Here is a 26,121-nt window from a genome sequence, read left to right on the forward strand (position 1 = left end):
ATAAAAATAACTGGCGTTGCAAATGTTTCGGTAAAAATATTTTGCAAGAGCATTCCTTATTCAATATAAATTAAAAACCGCTATTTAAAAAACATTCTTTCAATTTTAAATAAATAATATTAATGTTAAATATCGTTTCATTTAATCAAATTCCACTTTCGAATTCCATAACGATTTTTTTTAAATAATTTAAGAACATAATTTTCAGGCTGATTCCGCAACATTATCTAAATTCCCAAAAAAATATTACATTAGATTAGAAAAAAACACATTTATCTTGTTTCTTGCAAGAGCTTGCACGCACGGTATCGGGGTCAGGTTGACGGGGTGCGGGGTGTGACGTCACAGCTGCGAAATGTTACCGGCATATGACAACGTGATTATCGCGCACCGCCGGTTTTATCAACGCACATTAACGTTGCAAACGATTCGCTAATGTTAGTTGGGATGAGGTGTTGGTGTTTATCTATTAAGATGTGTTACCTTGAAGGTTGAACGTGAATTTAACTATTTCATGTAGCATTTGTATGTATACAATATGGTTACACAAGCAAAGATTTCGTTTTCTTGTAACAAGAAAGTTTAGGGAATAACCCTGCATCTGATATTTACAGGTCTTGTGCATTTACTGTATTCAAAATAAACAATCTTATTTGAGAACCTGAAGTATTCGATATAGTACTTTGAAATTGGAATATTAAATATACATATAAAGGTAACTTATAGTTTTAATGGGATTTGTTGGGTAGTATAGATTGTTCGCGCCATTGCATCGATTCACGAGCAATTCAAAACAGAGTCTCGCGCATGCGCGTCCCTCTCGCAGTAAACATGTCGAGGCCTGCCCATAACTTGTGAAATTTCTTACCTCCCTATATTCTTCCCTGTTCACAATTTACATCATTCGCTTACCTATAGTTATAACACGTATTTTCAATGTTTTTCCATTAAGTTTGGTAATGTTGTTGTGTTTGTTCGCAGATTGGTGCCGGCCGCGCGGGTAACCGGCCCCCACGTCGCCTCATGCGCCGCAGCTGATACACGTTCAACCAAAACCCACGAAACCCACAAACCAAAGCCTCCAGTCATATCTTTCGTTTCGAAAATCTAAATATAAGCACTATTTTTTTAACCTTTTAACGAATCTAAATCGTAAATAGTATACGCTAACTCCCAAACAGTACAAATTAATTTAAGTCTGAAGTGATCGGTATTTACAATAAAAAAAAGCCTTGAACGAGCGAAGTTAATCAACCAACGACCAGTATTTAAACGTTCCAAAATAATAGAAATCGTTAAACGAGTGCACAAATATTTTATCGATCGTTAAAAAGTATAATACGACCCGAGTCCTCGAGCATTTTGTAAAAAAGTCAGCCAAAGATTTTATAAACCTTTAGACTTTAAGAGTTCGTGTAAGTTCAACTGCCTCTTATTAAGGATTTTGATATTTATTTCTTAGTCGGATAACGAAGATATTGTGATTAGTTTTAGTGTAAACCAGTGTGCCGTATAACCGTAACATTAAGTGCTATATAGAATACAGAACGTTGTGAAGCCGAAGGAGCCACGTCACAGAGTACAAATTGTAAGTTCCAGTGCAGTTCCGAGTGTTCAGTACAACAATAGACTTAGAGCTTATTTTTGTAAGAGTTTATGGTGTTGGACGCCATGAGGCACCGCCGCGGGAGGGCGTCATGAGCGACGCGCTCCGGAGCGAGGCCAGCGCTGATAGCGCACACCTACCGCCGTTCTCCACCTTCGGCGACATGGAGAACGAGCAGCGGATCCTGACAGCCGACACGCGGCTCCTCGACCCCGCCTGGGAGTACTACGAGCGGACCGGCGACACGGTCTCCGTCATCGCCAGCCAGCCGCAGTACCGGCCCTGGGAATCGATGCCCATCACGGTGCATTCCAAGGACTCTATTCTACGGGCTGGCTTTTCGGCAGCACTGGACTACCAGCCCGTGACACTGCAGCCCATAACTAACAAGCTGCCGTCCTTCCAAAGCCAGTTCCAGACATTTCCAGAAACTTCCGTGATACCTGAGACGGGTCTGCCTAGCGTGACCCCGGTGCCCGTCACGGCAAGCCCCACTCCGAGCGCGAGCCCTAGTCAGTTAACCCAGCTCACGCAACTCACGACGCCGTCTTCGCCGGCGCATCTCACCACGCTGGCGCAAGTAACGCCTTTGTCGACCACCCTGACAACATTATCACCTGTAAATGCAACAACATTCCATACTTTAACGGCAGTCAATGCCAGAAGCTTCCCCATCGTGCCAGCGCCCTTGCAAGCAAGAGAACTGGCTCCAGCCGGACAAGCATATATTGACGACCGGCACATACAGCTATACCAACCAAATATCGCCACAATAAACGCGTATCCGACGCAAAACGGAATCTTACACCAAAACGGAACGCTGCTACATCAAAACGGAAGCTTATTACAGAACATACAAAGTCCGACCGTGGTTCATGTGTTGAAAAACGAGCCTTTTGATGTCAAAGCGCTGCAAGACAAGTATACGCCGAACGGGCTTCACCATAGTAATTTCCAGAATCCGATGTTGATTGATAACAGTTATGAGAAAAAGACGAATGGTTTTGGAAATGGTACGTCACCGACAAGATCGGACTTTAGGAAGAAGGAGCGACGGAAAATGCGCGCGAATAGTACGGAGTCTGACGGGTCTAATATGGAAGTAGGGTCAGAGAGTAGCGGGCAGGTCGCGGCCGTGTCGTCCACGGCAGGGTTCAAGTCGCCGATGCACGGCGCGCCGCCCATGGCCACGGGACCGATGGAGCTGGACGACATCACCAGTGAGAAGCAGGTTAGCATTATATATTTTACTTAAAAGTAGTTAATGAATCTAACAGTAATACATATATAAATCCCCTTAACTTTTTCGACTTCACCATTATATTACTTCAGTTGCTTTCATAAGTCATTAATTTATGTACCACAAATGCAAAGAGAACGATATGTAATACAAAACGTAGGCAAGTTGGAAAGCAACACAATAAAATCGGAACGACAACTAATCTCCCTTCCCACGAATTGGCGAATTGCGTAAACAAGACGCCGGGGAATCGCGAAAAGCCCACTGTATATTCGACGAAAGATATAAGAATTCTCAGAATTTTCATTCAGCTACACGCTACGAAAGTGGATATTCGAGAGAACCCGAAAAAGAGAAACTTTTCCCGTAATTCCACCTTTTATTATTCTCGGAGCAGTTTTTATTCTCGGTCTTGAGTTTCGAAATGGCCGAACTCCTTGTCTTCGCGGCTATAAATTTAATAGTTAGCCGATTCTCTTGCTCCGCCAATAAATTAACTTCCTCTCTCGTTTAAAACACAAATTAAAGTCGGGCGATTTACGCGTGTCCTGCTTAGAAAATTTTATGACTTCGAAATTTAACAGCGAATGCAATTAGTCGGCAGTTTTGAAAAGCCCTCGATTTTAACGGAGTTTGTGCGTTTTAATTGTGGCTCGTTTTGTGGCTTTAGCATTACTTGTTAAGTGGAAATCATTAACTCAATGCTTATATACTTAGTTTTTCACTTTTGGCGTATATCCTTAGTTTAGCGCCAATACGATAACTTTTTTTATAATCATAAAATAATGGCGGCAAATTATTATTTTACGATTTATTTAGAATTGATTCCGTAGTTATGTCCGTAATAAACTGTGGTTTTTATATTATCTGCAATAATAAAACACAACTATCTTTAATAAGTGTTTCTAACATATGTAGAAGACCATTAGCCGAACATATTTTCTATAATTCCTTATAATTGATGAAGCAGCAGTTTGTTGTAAAAACGTATCTAACTGCTAAGAACTTTCAAGTCTTACTTTGACGACATTCTTTGCGCAATAAATGTCAGCGTTTCCTAGTCTAATAACGAACACCTTTGCTTGCGCGCAGCTGTCTCTAGAGTGGTGACTAATTATTAGAGATGCGCCTCTATTACTCGATACTACACGTTGAGTGATCGTAAATCGATAATCAGTATCGATTGTTGTTACTGTGAATTATGGGGCTATAAATGCTTAGTACCATTTTAGTTAGTTACAAGCTGTTTGCATCTGATCGATTTTTGCTGTATTATTTTATTTAATTGATGTGTTTTATCAATTAGATGGTCTAATGGCCATTAGTCATAAAGGCATGCTCTAATTGGACGGATACGGCAAATTCAAATAAATGCAACGGTCTTCACGTGAGAATTTCAAATACTCGAAGTTGTTTTCTTTTAAAAACACCTTTTGCTTGTTAAAAATATAAATTATAAAAGCACATTCCGTTAATTCCTGACAAATCGATAAGATAGTTATTAGACTATCGATTTGAAATCGAGTAATTTTTAATTGAGGCAATGACTCGGCTAAAGAATTTGATAATTTAATTTATGGGGTTCAGCTGCCGTGCCGTTGATTTAATATAGATGGTAATCTGAGTAAACATAATATCACAGTTGTTTTCATAAACTTTTACAATAATTATTAGGAAATTAAATTATTGGCTTTATTTGATCCACAACGTTTGTTTTAATACCTACGTTCTAAATAATAAGTATAGTACAATTTTCCTTATTTTACCATGGTAAAAAACCTCCATAGAACATACACTCAGATTTCATCTCTATCGAGTGGAAAATAGATCACATTTTCCTTTGTCTCATATCCATTAGTCATTAAGGGAATGAGTCAAACGGGGAAATCCAGAAAGTTCCTAGAAATACTGGCAAACATTAAGAATGGCGGGAAACTGTGATATTCTGATAATATATAGCTTTTCGACTTAGATTATGACGTAAATTTTGTTTCCCTTCATTTTCGAGCCATTTTCGTAGTTACTAGGAAATATATTTACCTCTATAGTAAGGTTATACCGCCATCTTGAATTTTCTGTCATAAAAATATTTATTTTCTAATAAAGTCATGTTAATTGTTCATTTGAATTTAAATAAGTATATAAAGCTATTCGGTGTTTATGGCTCTATTTTATTTCAATATAATTGGAGGTGATATTTAAAATTATTAGCTTATAGATAATATTCTAGACTATTTATTGTTTCATACTTATGATAGCTTATGGTACGAATTACATCTGTTGACGTATTTCATGCGGTCTATTTTCCATTATAACATAGTCCATAGACTATAAAGGTTACTTCATACAAAGCAAAGGCATGCTTGCGTTCTGCCAGTCGGCTTAATTAAAATGTAAAAACAAACATCTGCAGGATGAGTGGGCGATTAGAATATTTCTTAGGTGCTAATAGATAGGAATACGTTTTTTACGAGTAGATGTTAGCAATTTAACATAAATGCGGTTAATTTATTAAAACCATCTTGTTTCGAGCTGGTTTATTTTAATATGAAATGAGCAAATGCAAGAATGATTATTTAACATTAATTAAAAGTATTAATTACTGACAGGCCAGTCTTTTACAGAAAAAAAACTGTTTTCTTTCTAAGATTATCGTCTAAACAAGCGTTTCCGAACGAATTTGAATAGAATTTCATATTTAAATAATCGTCAGCTGTTTGTCGGTTCCACAATCGGTTGGTTCCGATCATGAGCCGAGATAGCACGAACGTTGCACGAATGAAATTGCACCAAATATAATGGCGGCCGCTCTTCTTACCGTATCACAGCTGTTACGTTTTTTATTGTAGTGAATTAATTCGCGTTGTAACGTAATTTAAATTGCATTGCGAAGTTAGATTAAGGGTAATTTATGTGCGAAATAAAATTGGTACCGTCCCGTGATATGTGCTGACAAACGACGAACTTACAAAGCAGTACCTATCCATGTTGGGTCAGAGTGTTTTCACAATAGTTGATCTAATGACCAAAGATTCAAAGGGCCAAAAATATTAGTAGTAATTCTATTGAATGAGATGGATTCGATTGGATGCGTCTGCGCAGAACCGAGACGAGTGATTACAAACGCGAAATTCTCCGAAATTATTGTCTGGTCAGTAATTGCAACGTCCTTCTTTAACAAACATTTGTAATGTTTTTATCTCCTTCGAACACACGTTTTGTACATATAAATGTATAAAGAATGTTTGCCAAACGTTTGGCGTATATTCTGGCAAATGTTTGTAAGGGTTCGTGAATGAACCGCACACGCAACCAACGGGAATGCGATCTGATATGAGTGTAACTGTAAAATATGACTTAATGAAGAGTTTGAAGTAGTTTCTTGGTATTACATTAAAAATGCTTTAACTTCATTTCATTTGGACTCAATATAATAAGAAAATTGCTAGCCGTCCTATGTGGAACAAGGAAATATGTAGCCTTTTAAATGGTGAAGTCGAAACCAACCAAACTTAATTTAAGAAAGATTTTACAATAAATTTCCATCTACTTTCTAATATATAACAATTTTTCCTAGCTTTCATACAAACAATATTCTCTTTAGAAACTGATTTTAATAATAAACAGTACTTTCGGTCGCAGACAAAGAAGAAACGAAAGCGTTGCGGCGAGTGCATCGGTTGCCAACGCAAGGACAACTGCGGCGACTGTGCTCCGTGTCGCAACGACAAGTCGCACCAGATATGCAAGCAGAGGCGGTGCGAGAAGTTGACCGAAAAGAAGGTGAGTGGGAAACCTTATATAGCCTTATTTGATTCATAACTGTTTAGAGGAATCGCCGGTAAAAGTTCATTTGTTTATATTGATAGAGCACCGTCTTTTGTAGGTGATTTGAATTCTACAATAACGGATAGGTTTTGAATTATCGTAAACTACTGAAAATCGAATTACTCTCTTTAATGATGCTACTTCTTGTAGGTGAATTGAACACTAAAATTAGGCAAATCTTAATAGTTAATGGTGAAAGATTTAAGAAAGCGTCTTTACTTTTAAAATGATAACGATACGAACTAAACTATACATAGTTTCGTTTATAAAAACAATGTAATTAGAAACGTTCTTTTACCAAAGAATTTATAGATTCTGCCATACATATCACATGTCAGATATGCTTCATTACTCCAATAAGGAATGTGCATAACATAACATAAATATGAACGAGTCGGGGCAAACATAAAGCATTTAGCGACGAATAATGAAGTTAGTGTCATACAAAATAAACAACCAGTTGATGTTTTAAACAGGCTGTAAATAAATTATATCCTTTCTTTTATCAATGACTTCAGACCAAGGCGAAACTCCAATGTACTTCCAAGAATTCGTTTCAAAAAACGCTTCAATTTCAATACAATATTTTATACATTCGGATTCAGATAAATTTCATAAAAAAAAATGTGTTGAATAGATTTGCGAATGACGCAAATACCTCGTTGTCGCCTTGTCATGTCATTTGCATTAATTTATACGATGGAGTGGCGGACATCTTGTGAGCGTATTCTCGACAAGATGGCGGACGGTCTAATATGTGATGCGACATGTAAAGTGGCGCGTGTCATTCAACACAGATAGGAATTTAAATATCGAATACAATGTTATAATACTGGCAACTTACAAGATTGTTGTCATTACCTAAGTGCCAAAAAAAATTAAACTTTCTTGCGACGATATTTTTAATGAAAATCTCATCTTAGATTTGGGGAATATTATAATCATACGCATAAAATCATGCCTAATCATTAATAAAAAATGTATCATCAATTCAAAACAAACAGAAAAATAGGCTGATTAACATAAAATAGCAATGAAAATATAACAGCGGGATTAATAGCCCGTGTAAAGAGCATTCGCATACTTCGGGCTATGGATACCAACATTTTGATGATATCTTGTGTCTTTATAATTAGGTCGCATATATTAAAGATACTTGACAGTTAGCTGTATTCTAAATATTGAGCTTTTCAAAGCCTTCAAATTGGGAATATCGCGGAAAATACATTTTGATTGGATATTCCAAAGATGTACCTACAATAAGATTTTCAACAATTTTATTGCCTCATATTAAAAACAACTTATTTTTTTGCATCCGAAAGGTGACATTATGTGAGTATTAAAACAAGACATAAAAACTTTTTACGTGTTATTTTACAGTAAGATTAAGTCATTATTTAAAAGTTATAACCGATTTTATTTATTAAAATAAAAGGGACATCGAAGTTTCAAGAAATCTTAAAAGTGCTACAATACAGTTACGTGAATAATTATCCAAGTGACGTCAAGCCAGTAATTGGCGGGGTAGTGCCCGTAATGAACGAGTAATAGGAATTGGTTTACCCCTAAACAATTATCAGGGTGCATCTAAATCAATTAACATGATAATCTTCACGTAAATTACACAATTCGTACGAAAAATAATTTTGCAGTAATTGAGCAATTACGGATTTTACTTTATGCATGCATAAAACTAAAAAGCAGTAAAGAAAGTCTTTTGACTACTCTAAGTCTAGTATGCTTTGATTGGTAATCTTTGAGTTCAATGATATTATCAGAAATGATCAATGAGTTTCAGCACATAGAGGTTACAAATCTACAAAGATATGCAGTCACAAACTTGCGTTTGCAATATCAGTAAAAAAAACTCATTTCAATAACCGACCAGCAAAAAGACAAAGTATTCCTTCTATATTTAAATATGAATTAAGAACGTTGTTCTTTTATTTTTCATGATGGCGTCATATTGTGTTTTAACGACAAAAATGCGAATAAAGTCTGTCAGATGTAAAATTAAAATTCGCAACTCGACAAGTGATTATCTCGGAAGCTCGGTCACTGTCGTCTGCTAATGATCCAATACTTACTGTTTTGTACTTGAGTTTTTAATATTAAAATCTTACGTGTTGCATTTGAAGAAAATGTAATGGATTTTTAGATATCTACTGGTGTTTGATGTTGATGATAAAAAGATGTGAAAGCAAGCAAAACAATAAAATAAAAATTATCAAAAAAGTCCTTACCTAAAATTACTGAACATATTTAAAAAAACCTTTTACTATCATACTCTCCTAAAAATTGGCCTTGGAAACAAAAATGTAAATTAACTCGAAAATAAATAAAGAAGTCAACATAATCAAGGCTTTATCTCCTTATTAAAAAGCTATACCAACGAGAGTACCCAGTGAAATTGGTCGAATACTTTTTTTCGAACAACGGTAACCGAAAAAAGTTTTTACCAAAGAAAGTGCGAAACGAGAAACGTACTTGACTTAATTTACGATTATAAGTTACCGGCTGCGAAGTAACTTTAGCAAATTAGTTTTAAAACAAGCACCGTAAAGCTTTCGGGGGAGCCTCCACCTTCAAACAAGTCCAGGAATTACGTTTATTTAAAGCCTACTTTGAATAAGGACTAGAGTTGCCGGGAAATACCTTTTATAGGACCATAATAACTGAAATAAGACCTGAAGGTACAAGATTAAGGGAAGACTAAAGCTTATTGTTTTTTGATGATAACTTATTTTGCTCATAATGGCGGAATGGTTTGGAGTATTTCAGTGTTTTTACTCCTTTAAAATAGAATGTAAAGCCTGAATTGTGTTTAGGTAAAGCTGTTTTACGATGGCTTACAATATACTTATGTTTTATGCTTTGTCTTTGAGTGTTAGTAGCGAAAACTATTGAAGATACTATTTTAAAGTTAATGTTACTAGATAATTCGATTTCAAAATATGTAGTCAAAAACCTGAATTTCAATATAATTACTTAAAATAACTGGGTAACTTAAATTACTACTCAATTAATCGTTACTAAACGTGACACTGATAATAAAACCTTTTTTTAAAGTTGGCACTACTTTACAATAATGGCTCTAGTTCCGTAGCCGGCCTATTTCAAACAACTGCCTAACTTCTAACATGGGTACTGGAACTGAACTTAATTTATAGCCTTTCTCAAGGTTCATTACAATTAAAATCTGGGATAAAGATCGTTTAGAACTACTTTTTTTCGTTAAAACGTTGATTTTAATTCGTTGAATCTTGCTAACGCTGATCGTATCGAACAAATGTCATGAATTGACGAATCAATTACGTCACATGTCGCTACATGCGTCTTGAGATCTCTATTCGTGACTAGACTATCATGTTGTAACACTGTTTAGGCCTGACCAGCCTCATCGATAGCCAAAACGATTGCATTATGATCAGATCCGAAGACTCCGAAGATATAAGTTAGCGCGCTACTAAGTCCCCAGTAACATTGTCTTTTGTGTTAAACATAATCATCTTCTATATTAGGGAGCATGTGCGATTTAAGGTGCCAATCAGTCTGAAAAATGAAAGAAAAATATATTGAAAGGTACTCATTTGTGCTTCCAAGAAAAGTATGTAGAGTAATAATTATTTAAATAGTTTATTACAAGCACTTATATCGTAAATAAACACCCGATCGCGATTGTTAATAGCACGAAATTATAGTTTTTGAATATTTTAATGGAATATTAATTAATAAGCACCATCGGGCTCCTGTAGGTTAATTGCTAAATTAAATAGGCACCTGGACGTGTTAATAAAAGTGCAACTTTGTATGACTTTTGTCTTATCTGTATGAGGCTAATAGTTGTTTTAAATGTGTATATTTATGCGGTATTTACATTATCTTTTAGTTGCGAGACAGGTTTCATGTTTTTCTTTGTAACTACTAGAACATTTTTGATGTTGTTTACAAAAGTTGTTTGCGTAAAAAGTTGCGAAGTAGAGTTATGTTGTAGAGCCAAGACAAAGAATCCGGTAACTACCAAATCTAAGAAATTGAATAAAATGTGTTTTTTTTTTCTCTCAAGTCAAATTCAATAATAGATCGATACAAAAACTTTATCAACAATCAAACAGAAGGTGACATCGACCAAAACCTGAACAGAAAAAAGAACAAAAATTCAGCTGTTCCAAACATTATTTGGACACCGGTCTTTCTTTTTTTAATGTGAAAACTTTAAAAGTATTATTTATATAGTGTAGCCTAGTACGTCGGCACGCGTCAACGTGCGCGGCAGATGTGCGCGTGAGTCGGGCTCCAATCGCAGCGCGCCGCCTGCGCAAGCGCAAACGCCTCTACCTTTATCAGATCGTACCTATTGTTCGGTGCAAGGTGTTGCTCCGTGATCGACTTGCTATCGGATTGGATAATGTATCTACACTGTAATAATATACCGACATACTTCATTGGTATTTTAAACATGACAGCTTTTCATTATTTATTTATTAAGAAGTGGGTTATAAATGAAACTACACTAAACAATTTGGCATAATAATGTTGTACAACTCTGCTTTCCTCAAGAATAGTTAAACCGTTATTGCACGAAAGGATTTCATTGAAGTTAATTTCTTCTTTTCAGCAACATTAAACTCTAAAGCTTTATACCTTACCTACAATCACACGCCTTGTCCACAAGCTCAATCGGACATGTACTAAAAACAAATAAGTATTGAGCTGTTCTCATGTCGCTTTTGTTACTAAGTATGGTCAATAAAACAATTGACTGCCTCCTAATCAGCAACGAAATTAATCAGAAATGGAAAGTAGAGGGTTTAAAAAAATAACTTAAAGAGTGTTTGGTAATGGCCAGTATATATCATTTAAAACCTCATTAGTATTAACCCGTTGGTGTCCACTCCCCTCACTAATACTGGCAGAGGTGTTAGAGGTTAGGGTTCCGCTAAACGCCACCGAAGGCTGATCACACCTGATACAATCGTTTTCACACTTCTTTTTTTATTTTAATTTAGTATAATTTCAGTTGTTATAAATTTAAACTTTTGATTAATGACGTACTCATAAAAGTATTTATTTTGGAGGCACAAGAAATCTACGCTGAGCATCCAACCAAAAAATCCATTCAAATCACGCAAAAACATTTATAAAAAATCCGTCTTTGTTATCCGTACATTATCATAAGTAAAAACTATATTAATGATACCATTGAAATCACTTTGAACACACATTTGAACATTTGCGCTGATGACGTCACTCTCCATAAAAATGTATCTAACATTTGTTGTGTACCTAGACAAACCAATTAGTCAGGATAAATAGCTGACATCGAGATGCTTTTTCGTTTTATTTAAGTGGTAGTTTTTCTTTTGTGTAAAAGGCAAATTTATGTTCACCGGCCTTTCCCTTTTGCTCGTAATATTTTATTAGAATTTAGATTGGACTTGTTTATTTCATTCATAAATCTATTATACATTAGATAAGCTTTTACAGAAAAGTATTCAATAAAATTACATTAAAATAGGAGCTTTTTTACCTAATTAATATTCAAACTACAAATTTTACGAATGACATCATAATAGAGTACCGAGGGTTTCAGAATCGACCCCTAAATTGTCTCGCATAATAGTGTTTTCCACTGAATTTTCGCAAACAAATGTACAATAAACATTACCGAGAAACTTACCGATAAATCACAGCCGGTTTATCGCACATTTTAATGGCCTTTTTTTGTTTTCGAATATTCATACATTTACTCCAAACAGTATTTTTTCTCAGAGTAGGTCGCCATTATATATATAGTCGTCGTCATAGTAGCCAGAGAATACGTCGCCATCTTGAAATTAAAGTGAATTTATTGCCACGAAAGCAATTTCTGTTTTATCATAAAAATATCGAAAAACTTGAGTTTATTAAGCTTAGGATTTACGGCAAAACTTTGTTCTATTGTAATTTAGTTTCATATAAAACTAATATTGGTTGACAAACAATGAATATTTATGGATTTATAGCGCTGTTGTAATTTCTGTGCCCGAAAACAAGGTTCATTTATCTTTAATTCATGATATGGTATGATACTCGTAAACAAAACTATAACGGTACGAATAAAACTAATTGCATTAATTTAATAATGTTGTACGAAGCGATAAAACTCATTCAATACTGGTATTATCCGTTCCCAATTAATCGGAGAAGAAAAAAAAGTTCGATTTTCAAACTCGGTCGAAGAGTCCACCCACAGGCGCGGCGATTATAACGGTCGGCGGGAGTTTACACTTTTGATTTTTTTTACTTTTTTTTCGAAGCGGCACGCGCCAAGGACCGGTGATTCACGGCCTCTCGGCCGGCAGATGTTAGGCCGAGCTTTTTGTGCTATCAGCTGATGTAACGGGCAGGACGAATCGACTCGTTAATGATGCATCTTGCATGCTCCGAACTATTACGTGTAGCCTAACAGGAGTCGGGCTTGCGTAATTGTTTTTTTATCAAGCTGTATACGAGTTTCCTTAGACATTTTGCTCTGAAATTTTGTTGTCTATGGCTGACTATTTAAATGTTAACGGTTCGAAATATTTAAGCATTAAGTTTTTATGTCGGTTTTGAGTTAAACGCAACGTATCTAACACTAATGAAAACGGCAAATCTTTTATGCGTCTTTGCCTCCTTACTCTCCAAATACAAGCTATTTAATCAAGCTTATCGCCATGTGTTAAAGTTCAAAGTTGCATAACAAATACATGTTGGTTTCTGGTAACGGCAGAATTACGTTGTTCACAAAAACAAACAGGATGCAGCTCAGACGCATGTTTATGTCAAGTTATCTTTATAAATATAACTGTATTTGGTTGCTAGTTGCAGAAAATCGTCGTAATTCTAGCAAATATATCGAATACGGAACCATTGGCAGTTAGAACTCAGAATTAACCTAGCACAGGTTAGGCAAAACGTAAAAATCTATACCTTTATTTTACTAGTCGTTGTTTGTCGTATAAAAATCCTAAGCCCAGTATTAAAATATATTGTAACACCAGCAAATGTGAATGGAAACAAATCCTTTGTTAGAATAAAACAAGCCATTTCATATTCTAACTGGAAGCTCAAAGCAAACATATTTACAAATAGTTTTTTACGTTTCCCGCTATTTTACTAACAGAGCATTAGACGAGCTTTTGTTTCTAAAAAAACTATTCTATTCAGGCAACACTTAAAATATTTATATTTCAGATTTGCGTAAAAAATCATGTATTCGAAATTAGAATACAATTTTGAAACAGGAATAGAACTACTTCTTAAATGCTCCTACTATTAGGCAAAGGCATTATCCTTTCTGCCGCAAGAATATTAAAATGAATTTTAATCAAACTAAAACATACGCACGCACTAGTCATACGACGTGACAAAATAAATCTTTTCAAATAATAAAATAAAGCAAATTAAAGCGTTTCAAACATGGCCGTTGTATACGGCATCAAGAATAAAACCCTTATTGTTGGTTGATAATAAAAACTTTAAATATTAAAGCTCTGCTCAATGAAGTATTTACAAAGGACCGTTGCTTGCCATAAGACCGGTTTTCTCATCTGCATTATAATCTATTAAAATAACACTCGGTAAAGTGAATATTTTACCGCCATTTTGGATGTACCGCTGTCATTGTAAAGATGTCGGACCTCTAGAATTAAATAAAAAAACCTAGTCCTTATTTGTATTTTTGTCAATCGCCTAGAATAATTTAAGCTACATAGTTCTAGAAACTTCCACCGCCGCGCGTCGCTCGAAACGAAACGGATTGCCTGAAATGAATTTCTAATCGAAAGCCCCCACATTTATTTCAAGAAATCATCATCTACTTGCAAAAGTCCGCATTAAACGCGGCTACTGTGCAACAAATCAATACTTTTTCCTAGTAAAGACTACCCCAATGCACGCAACTAATTCATACAGCCTAGAACTCCACGGTATAAATAACTACATCTATACGACCTCTTTTCTACAACCAAACAGGTACGCACACATGCGCAACCCCAGTAACCAATCCCGGCCCAGTTTCGTATCATAAGTGTTGTTGTGTGCGTGTGTGCGTGAGGGGTGCGTCGATGCACCCTTACCACGCATCCAACACGAAACTAAAACTCGATGCAGTTTTATTATTATTAAATCGGGTTTATGTAGTTATGGTCGACGCGCTCCCAGTTATTTATTGATATTTAGATATTTCATGGGCGCACTCGGCATTATATTATTTGGAATGAAAGTGAAATTATGGCCATTGTAGATTTTTATTGTCTCTCTCTTTTATACTCACCAAATTCATGCGTTTGATAGATATAATAAATCGTAGCTGTGATAGGGATCTAAACAAGGTTTATATTTAATTTTGTAAATGGAATTTATTTACAAAATATTATAGAATCTCAAGTTAACATCGCCATTCAGTAAATTAAATAACATTGACTGAAACATAATCTTAATAGAACAGACGATTACAAATAAGAAATTACCTTTAGCAAAAGTACACTTAACTGGCACATTACAATTAAGAAAAAATAACATTCATTGCAATTCGAAATTTAAATATATTTTTTTAAAGAGACAACATTCGCACTGGCACTATAATGACGTATGCTTACGCAAGTAAGGGTGCGTTCAGAAGCAATGTGGCGGTTAATTCGCGCGTGCTCACGCATACCCCGTGCTTTAACACATCCCCGCGTGGACTTGAAGAGCTTTCAATACATATTTAAAACATATATTTAAGAACGAGTGTTTTTCTTGGTCTTGTAATGAGGTCGGGGAGATGTTGGGGCAAAAATGTTTTAAGGAAATGATTCTTTATAAAATTTGTAACATAAATTCAAGCCTGTAAATGTCCCACTGTTTGGTAAAGGTAGAAAACACGGAATATAAATTTTGTGTCGAGTAGAATCGAGAAAATATTTTATGTAATGTGAAGAATTCTTACAAGGTTATTATAAATCATCAGCAAGCACTTATGCTTGAAAATACGACCTACTTATATATAGACAAACTTCAATCTGTATCTTAATATCAGTCTTAAACTTCTGCCTTTTGGATAAATACTCCATTGGACTTACAAATCTTAGACCCCGTCATCCAAACGGTCACACATGAAAGCAACCCCAACCCTTCTTAACATAAACGTCCGTGAACATTTATTTCCAATACCTAGTCCTATATAGTTTTAAGCACGCATCATCTAGGTACACTAGTTCATACAGTTCATTAGAGACTCCCCACTGACACGCGCCGTGCATGCAGCGTGAAATACCCCTACGTCACGTCAGAGAGATCTAATTCTGCACGCGTTTGAACGCAACGCCAACGCTAACTCTGAATAATACTGTTTCGATGGGACATTGTATTCAATAACGCTTTTAATTTTCGATTGTTCTGCTATTTGAGATGCTTGTTAGTTTGCACATCTATGTAAATTTGTAATGCTAATAATAGTTTGATTGAAAATGCTTGAAAAAACAAAAGTTATTATCTTCATAATACTTACTGTAAGTGTCATTTTTATGTTAGTTTTATTTAAGATATTTGTATCAAATAGTGCACGTACTAACACAACATAAACCTCACAGTAAAATAACATGTAAAAAGAAAGTACTAGAAACAAAACACGACTCATCACAGTTACGCACTTTACGTAATTCCAACCAAGTACAGCCCCTAGGTCGAGATTTTCATTTGTGCGTGTGTGAGGCACATAGGTTATATGATAAGTGCTCCGCCCCGCTGTGGGGCAGGCCACCTGCACGCGTAACCTACAAATCTGCCCTCATGGTGCCCATGTTGCATGTAATGTGAAAATACGACCTATTTACAAACGTGAATCTATACGTATCAAACCTCTTTCCTGACTTACTCTTTGTTAATTACGAACGCATTCTTTTAACGTTCTTAGTTTGAAAACTTGATATCAGTCATTGACGGTTCTTATTTTAAATTTATGACGTTCGGTTATTACGTGTTTCAAATTTGGAACGGTTATTTATAGATAGTAACAATGATACTCTGAATTCAATGTCCTTTGATGGATTACTGACTACTTTGATGGACCTTTTGTGTTCAAATAGAGCTTTAGATGTTGAAGTGTTGCCAAAGTGGGACATTGTGTACCGTACCCATCAAGCTTATTGATCTTAAAAGAAAAATGTTCTTTGAATAAAAGTGTATTGCATAAATTAAGAATTACTCAACCAAAAATACAAAACTTAAAGACTCTTCTTGAATGAGGAGACATCGACACGTTTTCCGTGTAAAATATGTAACACAAAACTAACCTAGTTTCATAAAACTAAACGTGTTCTCATATATCATATTCAACCCATCATTGCAGAAACAACATTTGACTTCACCGCGTTCTACATAGGGCCTTATATACTGGTATATAAAGAAGGGTTGAACCCCCCTCTTAGGGGGAGAACGCGTAACCTAGTGAACGCACTCCCCAGTTAGTTATCGAGAAAAGAACTATTGTAAGGTAATTGCAATGAAATACGGATACCGCTGTGTTGCCAGCTCTTGTTCCGAAGGGTTTTAGATGTAGTTTCTTATATGTGATCTACTTTTGTACTATCTACGAATTATATTGGAATTGATCCTTTCCTGTTTCAGTTTTTCTTGTTTTTTTTTTATTGTACAGGATTTTTAATAGTTCACGAATAAAATGTTGTACGTACAGATAAAGTTATCACTGTCATATAAAATATCTTGCGTTTTACATCAATTAGTTTTTACTCCTAATAAAAAAAAATAAGGTAGAGCAAACAAACGATTAGACCGAAGGACTCTTGGCTAAATAAATAGTACCACATTCCCTCTGCACTACTAAAACAGCAATGGAATTGGTAAGCATATTTTCAAGCCAATAAATCGCATGCTCCGTTTTCTTTCAAACAAGAGCCTCAACAAATTTAATAAGCTCCCATCATGAGCTCTCCATCTTCCCTACATATTTTTCCCGTATATTTACATACACAAGTGAGTCATTGCACCACTCATCGAACAATCAACGCCAGGCTAACGACCTCGCAGCTTCAAGCCTTCCATACCCTTTCAGATCCAACCAACAACCTGTGACCCCTCACCACTCACTCCGCTCCCCTCTTTAACCCACATATCAGACGACAGAGAAACTCGCGGGGGCTCTCGCAACACTGGTGAGGGTCTAAGCCAAGTTTATTATGTGACCCAAGCACTGATAGGCAAATTGCAGTTTTTTATGCATCACTAGGGAAAGATAGGGTGCACCTATGAGTAATTGAGGTAAATAGTTCTTTGAAAGATGTATTGCAGATGCGTGTGCCGATAATGTGTCATCGTTATCGTGATTAAGGCTTTGGCGAACTTTTTACACCGTACAAGCTGAAATTGCGTCGTTCAACAAGTAATTACTGGATCATTAGGCTACTGGGTACCGAACAACAGTTTTACGTCCATACTCAAGTGATAATAACTTAAATTTAAGGTGAATACATTTACGATAATAACGTGTAAGATGTTTTTTTGCGAAGATTTACAATTTCTTTCGATGGAAGGCAACCGCTAACGCATGACCCATATAATTTATTTATCCGCACAAGACGTACTTTTTCCGTAGTATGAAACAATCGAGTTAACACTCGATTGAATCGTTCTCACGCTGAATATCGATTAGAATCGTCACATCTCGAGATATAATCGTAATTACGTGACAACTGCACGTAACTGGATCCTGGCGGGAACAGTAAAGTTTAATTTATGATTTAGCTCCGGTTTTCGAACGTCGCGTTCGCTTCCGCCGCGCCGCTTTCAAACATTGTAACGCAACACGAACGCACCTTTATTTGATTTATGCTTTTATTTTATTTTTTCATCGGGAAGGCTTGGGAAACACTTGGCGGCAGCATGTTGTAACATGAGTTACTTATCGTTTCATTGAAAATGTCTGAACCGATGATTTATATGATGTTCTCGTCGCTCCTTGACTTGATAACGTAATAAATAAGTAACTACTGCTTTGCGTACAGCTGCCGGTAATTATGCATCTATTTGAATGCGTAATGTCAAAACCTTGCTATCGATCATACAATAGACGATGACACCTTTTTTGTCGTACTAAATATCCGATATTCGATCTAAAATATCTTCTGTTCTTGTTTCTCGATTAAATAACCTAGACACAAATAGGTCAGTCAGAACAATGAATACTGAATGAATGAAAAAAAAGTCGTAAGAATGCACTCAAAGGAATTTCAAAACGGCCAATAAATTAATAATTTGTCGTTACGCGAGCATCGTGTGACCTAAAACCAAACGTGAAAGGTGTAACAATACCCCCCGGCTGTGTTTTCCCTTTAATTGATAAAACCATGAACATCATCAGTTATTACTTTCATATTTGAATACTCAAAAAAGCGTTGATAATTATCTGTCCACTGCATATTAATATGATTGGATCAATCAACCAAGTGTCAAGGTAAAAAAAACGTAATAACAACAGGGTGGGAAGGTGTATCAAAAATGATGTGTCGAAATTTGGAAATCGAACTGAATTAAATTCAAATAGGATTCCAATTAATCATAACCAGTAACAATTTTACTTTCTTTTTCCTATTCCAAATTCAAAATTTAGAATGCTCTTAAAAAGACCATAAATACCAAAGTACTAGATTATGAAGTGTAGGTACGTTTAATTCAATATTTTTCGTAATACGCCGTGCGTGTTTGCTAAACGGCTGCATTAGACTTACAATAAGCAACATATTTATTCGACCTTTGTAGTAATAGCGTCAAAAACATATGGCGTCCATTGTACCTGCCTATTTCACATCGGAAGCATAACGCAAGTAATTACAGTGAACAGACCAGAGACATTTGACACGCATCTGTCGTCTATTGTCTACGGTTTTTTTTAAATAAATTCTGTTTAGCTCTATAAAAATAATGACAGTTAATTTTCCCTTATTTATAGATTCTAATTCCAATTTATAATTGAAGGCCTTGTTGTATATATTTTAGTATTTTGTTTTGTAAAGTGCTGACTATTGGTATAGCAACAAAATGTACGATATTGATAGAGGCGATGACGGTGCGTTTTCAAACTACTATCCTTAATCTTCAAAATAATCCGCCGTTTTAAACGATAGGCTTCAAACTAACCCTATAATCTTACTACAGACATTTAGTTCGGTCCGTTTAGATCGACATATAGTTAATATTACATTACAAATAGTAAAATAACGTAACAAAAATTACAACACCAACTTCCCTAACATTTAGTCCTTTTTTCTGATTCCTATTTCCATATGTCACAACCGCACAACCGGATGCAGGTGCTACTTACCACGCGAGCAAAAATAATTATTGAAATAACAGTTAAAAATAAACAGATTTTCAAACTTTTTATGTATGTTGTGATCACTTTGCTGTGTTATATCTTATACTAGCTGTTGCCCGCGACTTCGTCCCCGTGGGTAGAAGATATAAGTTATGATTTATACCTGCCCTGTTTTTTTTCACATTTTCCATTGTATCTTCGCTCCTATCAGTCGCAGCGTGATGGTTTATAGCCTAAAGCCTTCCTCGATGAATGGTCGATTCAACTTAAAAAGATTTTTTCAATTTGGACCAGTAGTTCCTGAGATTAGCGCGTTCAAACAAACAAACAAACTCTTCAGCTTTATATATTAGTATAGAAGTATAGATGATAATATATAATAATAAAAAAAGATTTTATTCAAATTGTAACTGCATAAAAAGCGATATGTTATAATATAACGACATGATATTGAATGCATATGTAATTGTACCCGAGTAAATCGTTCCACACAATCCATCATATGAAAACAGGCTTGCATTTATTAATTTTTGACATAAACGGACGCCATCTTGAATTGGAGCAGCTGTTGGGAGGTTATTGACCCCTTTTTTTTACGATTCCAGGTAGACCATAGAAATGGTTTGTATTAAGTTAGTTCATCTTATGATATTTGTTATTATTATTTTGCTTGTGTTTTGTGGGAATACGGTTTTTGGGGAGAGGAATTAGAGTCTTAGAAACTATAAACGAACGAATTTTTTTTAGTGTTTTCTTTTACCCTTTTATTTTATTAAATACTTACCTAAAGTTTCAAATACTTACCTAAATTTTATCAATTTCTGAAAATGTATTGAGATAAATTTGCACAAAAGTTACTTAATTTTTCTCAATTTCCGTAATTTACTTTTTTGAAAAAAGTGAAAAAAGTTTTCACATTTATTCAGTTATAGTGTATCATATTTAAGTCCTTTGATATTTCAAAAGGTCAGTAATTCACATAGCTTGGCTAACAAACAATGTATGAAACACATCCTCTTTAACCGACTTAATAACTCTTTATTACTATCGTAGTAACTGCAATTAACGCCACCTGAGTAAGTGACAATTATATGATGGTTAACTACCATTGCTTGCTTTGAAGGGAACATCATTACAAATGTGGTGAAACCGAGTAATGTATTTGAAACTTAAAACTGGGAAATAAAACGTTACTTGAATAAGAAATAACAAAAAATCAACATAAATACTAATACTATAAACGCAAAAGTTTGTATGTAAGGATGTATGGATGTTTGGTCCTCTTAACGCAAAAACAACTAAACCAATTTAGACAAAACTTAGTACACAGATAGTTTATAACCTGGATTAACACATAGGATAGTTTGTAAACCGTTTTTTGTCCCCGTGGGATCATTTTCGATTCCACGAGCAAAAGCTATTGAAGTCATAAATTTATTCCTACATTGCTTGCTTTGATTGAATCGTAATTGCGGTTATGCCTTAGAAACAAGTACTGGAATCCATATTTTAGGGTGAATTTGACATCGTCTTTACTTCTCCGTATTGTTGAATTCCCTATCAGTCATTAGTGATGTTTGAGTCATAGTATGCCAATATTTAAGATCTCTGTAGGCGTAGAAACTTACTCATTCTTTTTGCTCACAAATGCGTTGTTTGCGTGACGTCATAGTTTCGTTTAGGAGAAAAATTTCGTTTATCTATTTAGGGAAGGTTAGAAAAAAGGGAAATCTCAATTAGTGGTACGACAGTTTGAAAATGATTAGGATCATACCACGATGTACTGTCCTTCTGATTGTTACAGGCCTCTTTCCATATAGAGAAGGTTTGGAACGGCGAACTGGAAGTTCAGTTGATAATATTTTGAATCCAAGTTTTATCGCGACTTTTTCCCTTACCATTTGTCATGTGTGTCTTAGAATTATTAAGGAAGTTCGTAGAACTTTAAAAACATACAGCAATATAATATACTTTTAAAACATTGTTAGTAAACATAATAAGATAAGTTCAGACTAAGATCTAGAAAATTCTTATTAAAACCACTTGACAAAGAAATGATATTTTGAATACATTAGTAAATACCTCTTGCTACGCGGACCCATCACAACTCTGCAATCCTAACGTTTTTCAATAGCGTTAAGTTCTTCCGCATTTTAAACATCTTTTAATAAACCGTAATCATAACAATATATGGAAACATATCTCCAATCAACCCCATGGATAAAACCGACATATGTTTAACAAATCGCAAATTTGACGCACACGTGCGAAGTATTCACGTTTAGTGAAAATTTAATCAGCCGTGACTTAATAATACAGATGGTTGAGCTCTTATTAAATACCCAGTTTAATTGTCTTAGCAATAATACAGATTTACTTGTCCTATCATATCCTATGTTATGGTACAGGATCATAGTCATCGTCATCGTTGAATATTTTTTCATTGTAGTTGAGTCCGATTCTTTCATGATCAAATTGAAATTCTAAAAACCCTTTTATTTAGCTTTTGACCAATTACAAAATAGATTGATTGTTCAATTAAGAAAACAAGCGTAAGAAAAATATGTCACTGAGGTATGTAGAAAATGTATTATTAAAGCTTTCGATAACAAAAAAACTATAAACTGTTATCTTAAGCAAGAATTAAAAGTATTTTGTTAGTTGTTAGACATATTACAATTCAATTTCTATACAGACTCTACAATTATTCAATTGTAAGTATACAAAATTTTTACTGTCACGTTATTATCTTTTTATGTTATAAAAAATCAAAATTAAGGTAGTTTTTATACAACCGCCAGCTAACAGCATTCTTTATTGACTGACCTATTCGTGTCTTTCATCGTAACCTTTTATCACTGGCTGGGTGCGCACGCGCACGCGCTAGGCAAGCAGCTGCGCGCAGGTAACGACCTATCAGGAAGTAACACCATCCCGGAAACCGGTGACGGGAAAAACACCTTTAAACGTTTAGCACTAAGGTCGTAAATCGTTTAGGGTTTTTTGACAGATGTATGTGCTCTCCATTGTACCATATGCTAGGTTCCTTTACGTCAGCTGCGTGACATACCGACGATGGATTTATCGCATTGTTCCATTATAAGCGATTAATCACGATAACATGTACGAAAATGTCGAGTTTTTTGACAAAACTCAAGTTTTTTTAAGTTTGCCCCGTACTTAGTTTGATAAAGTTTAAAATTGGAATAACAGCGTGTTCGATTTACATTTATGTCAATTTAAAATAGAATTCTAAGGTTTGATTTAACATTTTTCGATGTTCGAATTTCAAATTCCTATTTTGGTTTTGGTGTGGCATTGGTAGGTAATTAAAATGAATTTGGTGTCAGGAAGATAAAAAAGAATGGAATTCAGAATCTGAAGAAACAGAAGAGTCGTTATCAGTTTTAAATTTATTTTATTTACAGTATTGTATATTTAACTTTAACTAAATAATGTATTGTCTTGTTTCAGGTAAGTGTTTACGGACATTTTCAGAAACATCAGATAAGCAGGATGGCGACCAACTCTGAGGTATTTATTTAGAGAAACGTAGATTAGATGTTTTTATGTATTATAAAACTTATGCAAATAAAAAACCCTCTTCTGAATAGATTTAAATCTATTGACAGTCAAATTAAACTCTTGCTTACTTTAGAAGCACTTACATTTTACAAAACATAATATATTATAAGAAGTTAGTATCACGTCTCTACAAAAATCAACAAAGCAAAATTTGAAATCGCGTCGCAAACGAAGGGAATTAAAATATAATTTTAATTAAGAAAATAACATTCTAAATTCAAACGCAACATGAAAGTCTCAATCGCCATAAAGTAAAAAGGAGGTAAGAAAACTTCGTCCAGTACACACGTTCGAAACTCAAAAGGTTGAATGAGTCACCGCGGGTGTGAAGGGCGTGGGGCGAGCGGGAAAACGATCGAGGGTGAAAATGCGACGTTGCATTTTTCTCGGTCCCGTTTCTACGCGAAATGCTCTGTTGCCGTTTCTTTAATTACGCCACCGCGGCAACGATTTTCTCTTTTTTTCAACGTTTAATTAGTTCTCTTTTTGTGATTCGAAATTCGAATGTTAATCAGCTATGGAACTATAGATTTTGAGGTTAGAACTGTTGAACTTTACATCACCGTATTGGCGGCTTATTCCGCACACAGAATGAGCGAAATATCTCACTTTTGAAAAGATAAAAATATTCAGCTGTCTCGTAGATACGAGTTCATACGTTATTAGTCGTAGTCGGCGCTAAACAGATGGACAGTCGGCTCTAATATTAACATACCGAAGTAAACCAAGTAATAAATATCAGAAACTCATTTCAAATATTATAATCTACTTATAACGTCCCAAAGTCTCATTGTTTTAGTATTAATGTGATATTCAAGCGAGTCACGTCCCACCGAAGTCTAGTCAATTCTGATTAGACTTAATGAAAACTTACGAAAACCTAAATTATGACTTTTTCTTGTTCTTTAATTAAAATTAAGTAATTTGAAATAAAGCTTTACTTTTATATTCGAAATTTAAACTACGGTGGTGACTTTTTGACTTTGTAAGTTATGAAATCGTAACTAATTTTATATTTTTATTGTTTTAACGGAATCTACTTGTGTAGGTATTAAATAATATGACACGCTGCGATTTTTATTCGAGTAACCGTAGGTTTTAAAAGAATCTTTTTAAGGATCAATATATCGCCAGGTGCAATCTTCGCACACTAAATTAGCAAATAATTTATCAGCTATTGTGCGTTTGCGACGGAATCGCAGCTTTTGTTACGAAAGTTGCGCAAGCGCATTGCAAGCACAAAAGCTCTTTTACCTGCGCCATTGTGATTTTTTCGTATAACCCCGACACAATGTAAGTTTATTCACCTAACAAAACTGTCAAATGTCAACAATGAAGTCTTAAAATATTATAAACCTTAACTTAACGGTGTAGAGTTCATATTTCTTGATATAAAGGAACAGTCCCGAAAGAAGATCAGATGAGAATTTATTATAGCTTAAGAATAAGTATTTTCTCGCTTTTATTCAAGACAGGACTTTAAACGATTGTCCCGCAGATTTTGGTTTATTCAATTCTTACAATAAATAAAATAACGCATGACGTCATTATTCTATAGGTATTATAAAATTTACTTCTATCAAAAACTTTTTAAAATTAAAAGCGTATCCAAAAAAAACGAAATTAACATTTAGGATATCGATAAAAACAGGCTCGTGCACTTGAAAAACAAAAGAAATAATAAAAAAGCTAACGTGAGGTGCGCGAGCGCAAAGAGCAAAAGCAAGATGGCGTGCGTCCGGCGGCCATGCCACTTCCGCGGCCGCATCCGGCCGTAATTCGACTCCTGCGCAGCCTGCGGCGTAGCCTTAGCCAATCGATTTGCAAGACAACCGTGAACTTCCATGTTTTAAAGTTTTATGGCCCAAAAAACGCAATTAACTTGACTCAGATTAAAACCGGCACCCAAAAACTTGAACACCCAATAATTTTGTTTTAGTTTTTTGATAATATGTGATAGTATTCACTTCACACTTTCCGGATCTATAATGTTTTTCAGTAAAATAACTTTAAGTTCCTGTATATGGTCAACAACCACAAAAAAACAATAAGATACAGGAAATATACTAAACAGTCAGAGATCATGCAAAAACTGTTTAAATATTCAACTCAACTGTTCAACTCTTTCGACAAAGAGATGTATAAAAGAGGGTTTTTGAGTAAGAAAATGTGCAAAGACTTAAGAAATAAAAACAGTATCTGTACTCGTCTTATTTTTAAATATTCATATACCGAAGATAACAGCGTCAATAAATGTTTCCTAAGTCCCAGTTAGGGCGCCAACTGAACTTACAAGGGCCACTCAACAAAAACTTGACCTGGAACCACAACCCGATCGAATGACACTCCACATTCTAAAGCAAATCCAAGGTAGACTTCCTAACACCAAGTATTTTAGCCTACTCACTAATGTACATAAAATAGCACTTATATAAATGGGGAAGAGAGTAAACGTCCCTATGATTGGATAGTTTCTTATAATCGAATAGTAGCACCGTTTATAGTAAAGCAGTCAAAACAATT

At 35.0% G+C, this 26,121-nt stretch overlaps 1 protein-coding gene across 1 annotated transcript; it reads left to right on the forward strand.

The window, feature by feature from the left end:
• The first annotated feature begins 221 nt into the window (after nucleotides 1-221).
• LOC113502726 (DNA N6-methyl adenine demethylase-like) lies at nucleotides 222-25,109 on the forward strand. The gene is made up of 3 exons (XM_026884383.1): nucleotides 222-2,837; nucleotides 6,489-6,629; nucleotides 23,488-25,109. Exons 1-3 carry the CDS (start codon nucleotides 1,698-1,700, stop codon nucleotides 23,557-23,559), a joined length of 1,353 nt encoding a protein of 450 aa, XP_026740184.1. The 5' UTR covers nucleotides 222-1,697; the 3' UTR covers nucleotides 23,560-25,109.
• Nucleotides 25,110-26,121: the final 1,012 nt, after the last annotated feature.

This window comes from Trichoplusia ni, chromosome 17 (genome assembly GCF_003590095.1).
Source record: "Trichoplusia ni isolate ovarian cell line Hi5 chromosome 17, tn1, whole genome shotgun sequence".
In the NCBI taxonomy this organism is placed as follows: domain Eukaryota; kingdom Metazoa; phylum Arthropoda; class Insecta; order Lepidoptera; family Noctuidae; genus Trichoplusia; species Trichoplusia ni.

Bases quoted from the DNA above. Each gene is read 5' to 3' on its own strand.
- LOC113502726 (XM_026884383.1), top strand. From the start codon at position 1,698: ATGAGCGACGCGCTCCGGAGCGAGGCCAGCGCTGATAGCGCACACCTA. The intron at 2,838-6,488 runs GTTAGCATTATA...TTTCGGTCGCAG, and splicing joins ACATCACCAGTGAGAAGCAG to ACAAAGAAGAAACGAAAGCG. The intron at 6,630-23,487 runs GTGAGTGGGAAA...GTCTTGTTTCAG, and splicing joins AGAAGTTGACCGAAAAGAAG to GTAAGTGTTTACGGACATTT.